Consider the following 4,262-nt stretch of genomic DNA (forward strand, 5'->3'; position numbering starts at 1 on the left):
CGCGCGCCGGGGCCTCCCGCGGGCGCACCCTCCCCGAGCCCTCCCCGCAGCCGCGGGCCCAAGCCCCGGGCTCCCGCCCCCGGCCCGGGCCCGCCTCCCGGGCCGCCCTCCGACCGGCCGGGCCGGCGCAGGCCCCCACCCCGGGAGCACCATGTTCCCCCGCCCGCTGACCCCCCTGGCGGCCCCAAATGGCGCCGAGCCCCTGGGCCGGGCGCTGAGGCGGGCCCCGCTGGGCAGGGCCCGGGCCGGGCTGGGGGGGCCGCCCCTGCTGCTGCCGTCCATGCTGATGTTCGCGGTGATCGTGGCCTCCAGCGGGCTGCTGCTCATGATCGAGCGGGGCATCCTGGCCGAGATGAAGCCCCTTCCCCTGCACCCTCCCAACCGCGAGGGCGCGGCCTGGCGCCGGGCCCTCCCCAGGCCTGGGGGGCTGTCCCTGGAGGCCGGGGACCCGGACTTGCAGGTGAGGCAGGACGTCCGGAACCGGACCCTGCGGGCCGTGTGCGGACAACCGGGCATGCCCCGGGACCCTTGGGACTTGCCCGTGGGGCAGCGGCGCACCCTACTGCGCCACATCCTCGTGAGTGACCGCTACCGCTTTCTCTACTGCTACGTCCCCAAGGTGGCCTGCTCGAACTGGAAGCGGGTGCTGAAGGTGCTGGCGGGCGTCCTGGACAACGTGGATGTCCGCCTGAAGATGGACCACCGCAATGACCTGGTGTTCCTGGCCGACCTGCGGCCCGAGGAGATTCGCTACCGCTTACAGCACTACTTCAAGTTCCTGTTCGTGCGGGACCCCTTGGAGCGCCTTCTGTCTGCCTACCGCAACAAGTTTGGCGAAATCCGCGAGTACCAGCAGCGCTACGGGGCTGAGATTGTGAGGCGGTACAGGGCTGGCGCGGGGCCCAGCCCTGCAGGGGACGATGTCACCTTCCCCGAATTCCTGAGATACCTGGTGGACGAGGACCCCGAGCGGATGAACGAGCACTGGATGCCCGTGTACCACCTGTGCCAGCCTTGTGCGGTGCACTATGACTTTGTAGGCTCCTATGAGAGGCTGGAGGCTGATGCGAACCAGGTGTTGGAGTGGGTGCGGGCACCACCCCATGTCCGATTCCCAGCACGCCAGGCCTGGTACCGGCCGGCCAGCCCGGAGAGCCTGCACTACCACCTGTGCAGCACCCCGAGGGCCCTCCTGCAGGATGTGCTGCCCAAGTATATCCTAGACTTCTCCCTCTTCGCCTACCCGCTGCCTAACGTCACCAGGGAGGCCTGTCACCAGTGACCGTGGGTATGGGCCAGCAGCTGCTGGGGACTGGTATTGACAATGCCAGCTGCCTGCCATTTAGAGAAACCCTGGCTCTGGGGACTTGGGGCTTCTCCAGATGCCTGGATGCCGGGACTGCCCTTGGAAGTTCCTTGTCCAGGGCGGGTGCCCGCAGTGGCTCAGAATACAGGGTTGGTTGGACAGGAGGCCCGGTGCTCCCCTTTGGGGGGATTTTTTGGGGGGTATGTGATCCTTCTTGCCCTGGCTGGGGCTAGACACCAGTTTGCCAGCAAAGCAACACATCTGTTCTAAGACTGGCTCCAGGCCCCTGGCTGCAGGGACTGTGCCGTCCGCCTGGTCTGCCTTAACCTGCGGCCAAACCTGGAGGTGACACCAGTCAGGAGAATGACCAGAGCCAGGGGCCCTGGGCTCTCATCACCCATTCATCCACTCGATGCGCCTCAGGGCTGCGGTCAGCATTCGTGCCTTACAAAAGACTTTTGTGCCTTTCTCAGACTCAGAATTTCCTGCACTTTCCAGATTCTTTCCGTTTTTCCAAGGAAAGGAAAACTGAGTCAGGGCCCTTGCCAGGTAGCTCCAGGACCTGGCCCTGCATACATCCAAAGACCCCTATGCCCAGCCTTTTTGAGGGGCTCTGGGCACCTCCTCCCTTCCCCCAGGGTTGTGACTGTGGCTGGTGTTATCTGGCTGCCTCTTTTCTGACTCATTTATTTAAAATACGTACATTTTGATAGAACGCTTGTGAAGGCTTTGTTTTCCAAATTGCTGAATTTTTAATAAAGTTGTTTTGTATACAAAGCCAGCATCTTGTAATTCTCCTTCTGAGCGTGTGTGTGCAGATCTCTCCATGACGCCTGTCCCCCCGGGTCAGGAGAGGGAGCTTGCAGGTAGAGAAAGGAAGACCAAGTCTCAGTTGCTTGGGCCAGTCCAGTGGGCCATTTCCATACCAGGGAGCCTTTGGGGGCTTCCCATAGGCCATACCAGATCACAGACTCAGCTTCTGGGATGCCACCAAAGGACAAGCCCCATTAGGAATGCCCAATGTCTATAGCACACCTGCATGGATTATTCCCTGAAAAAGAGGGTAGGTATGAGATATTGGCCCCTCCTCCTCGTAGGCAGGAATACTTTTTGATTGAGGAGGCAGGCCCCACATGTAAGAGGGGATTGAGGTGTGAGCTGGGGAAGGTTACTCCTGGCATTGAGAACTACAAAGAAGGCAAGGAGGTTGAGGGAGGGGCAGGGTCCTGCTGATTCGGTCCAGAGGAAGTTGTGGGCATTGTGGGAGGAATACCATCTGAGCAGTAGAGGACAGGCCTCCGTGTGCCCTGTTCCCCAATGCTGTCCAGAGGTCCCAGGACCACCAGGGGAAGGAGAAAAGGCAGCTGGGCCCGCCCTGCCCATGGGAGAGATGTAAGGCCAGAGCTGGCCCTTCCTTGTTAGTCCTTCGTCATATACCGTCATATACCGCCAGTGGGAACGGCTGTACTTAGGGACCGGAGGCAGTGGTGAAAAGCATCAGAGGGGGTGGGGGAGGGAGGTGGGAAGGGCCCCTTTGCAGATATCACCTATACCTAGCCTTGCTATTGGCCTGACTTTAGAGGAGAAGTCAGGGGAGGGCGAGTCTATGGGCACTCATGGTTCTCTGCCACGACTCACCAGGAGGCCTTTACTTGATTCCCTGCCTAGGTCAGAGGCCCCTCTTCAAGCTCCCCTTGGCTCTGGGACTTCACCTCTGATAGCACTTACTTGCTCCGTTGTAACTGCCCCATTATTTATCAGTTTCCCCCATTGAGAACGCGATTGTGTGCATTTGAGACGTGTCTGTCTCGTTCCTTTGACGTTCCCAGAACCTAGCCCAGGGGGCTGGCCTGCAGTAGACCTGTAGATGGCTGGGCAGAACCAACGTATACATCTGGCTGCAGGACAGAGGACACTGCGCTTGGAGTCGTCCAGACCCATCACTCCCCCAGCTGCCTGACCACGTCTCTGAGCCTCCCCGTGCTCCATGGATCCCTGGAATAATAGCAGAGTCCTAGAGGATGAATGAAGGCAAACTGAGTAAAAGGACCTCTCCTAGCACCTGGCTGAATGGATGTTCTTTGAAATGCTAGTTGAACACCTGATCCCACAGAGGTCTGTGGGGACAGGCGAGAAGCCAGGACACTGTGTCCATCCAGTGCTGGAGCCTGGAGCTGCTTCTGGGCAGAGCTCCTTCGACCCGTGGGTTCATTTCCCCTGCCAACTGGTCAGTCCTGGTGGGTCCTTCTCTGAGCTTCCAGCCCCCCTCGGGGGAGCCCCCTTCTCCGCCCTCCCCCCAGCTGCTTCCCCCCTATACTTGGAACAGCCACTCCAGACTACAGCAGCCAGTCAGTCCCCCTCACTAGGGTCTGCAGTGGGGACCCCAGAGAATGCCCCCGCCCCTGCCATACACGCCTCATTTAAATCAGACCGATAACACAGGTGTCATCCTGTTATACAGACACAGAAACCGGCAGAGAGAGAGTAAGTATCTTGCCCAAAGTCCATCCCAGGGCTGTGTGCCTCCCAAATTCCAGGAGAGAGAGCTCAGGGGTGGTGGGGGCGGGGAGAAAAGGGAAGACGAAGATTAAGGAAGACAAGGGTGGATCGGGTTGTATTTGGGGGCATGGGCACACATTCTCCCTCCTCCATTCTTTCATTCCCTCGTTTTCGGAGAATCCGATTCAGTCTAGCTGACATTTACCAGTCCCTGCACCGGCGGAGTGTGGGGTCAAATGAAGTCCTTGATGTGGTTAGCTTACTGGTTACTCTCCTCCCAGGCAGAAAACGGTGCCAGGCCACAGAGCACTCCGACAGCCAGAACTGGACACCTGTGGCGTGGGCAGGAGGGTTAGAGGTGAGAAGGAAAGGGCTTGCTGAGACAAATTGTCACCCACCACCATTTTTCCCTGGAGTCAGTCCTGAGGGACTTAAATTCGTCATCTACCCTTCTTTC

At 59.6% G+C, this 4,262-nt stretch overlaps 1 protein-coding gene across 1 annotated transcript; it reads left to right on the top strand.

The window, feature by feature from the left end:
* CHST14 (carbohydrate sulfotransferase 14) lies at nt 1-2,087 on the top strand. The gene has a single exon (XM_026480013.4). It carries the CDS (start codon nt 152-154, stop codon nt 1,280-1,282), a length of 1,131 nt encoding a protein of 376 aa, XP_026335798.2. The 5' UTR covers nt 1-151; the 3' UTR covers nt 1,283-2,087.
* The last annotated feature ends 2,175 nt before the right edge of the window (nt 2,088-4,262 follow it).

The sequence above is a fragment of the Ursus arctos genome, unplaced genomic scaffold (genome assembly GCF_023065955.2).
Source record: "Ursus arctos isolate Adak ecotype North America unplaced genomic scaffold, UrsArc2.0 scaffold_36, whole genome shotgun sequence".
Lineage (NCBI taxonomy): Eukaryota > Metazoa > Chordata > Mammalia > Carnivora > Ursidae > Ursus > Ursus arctos.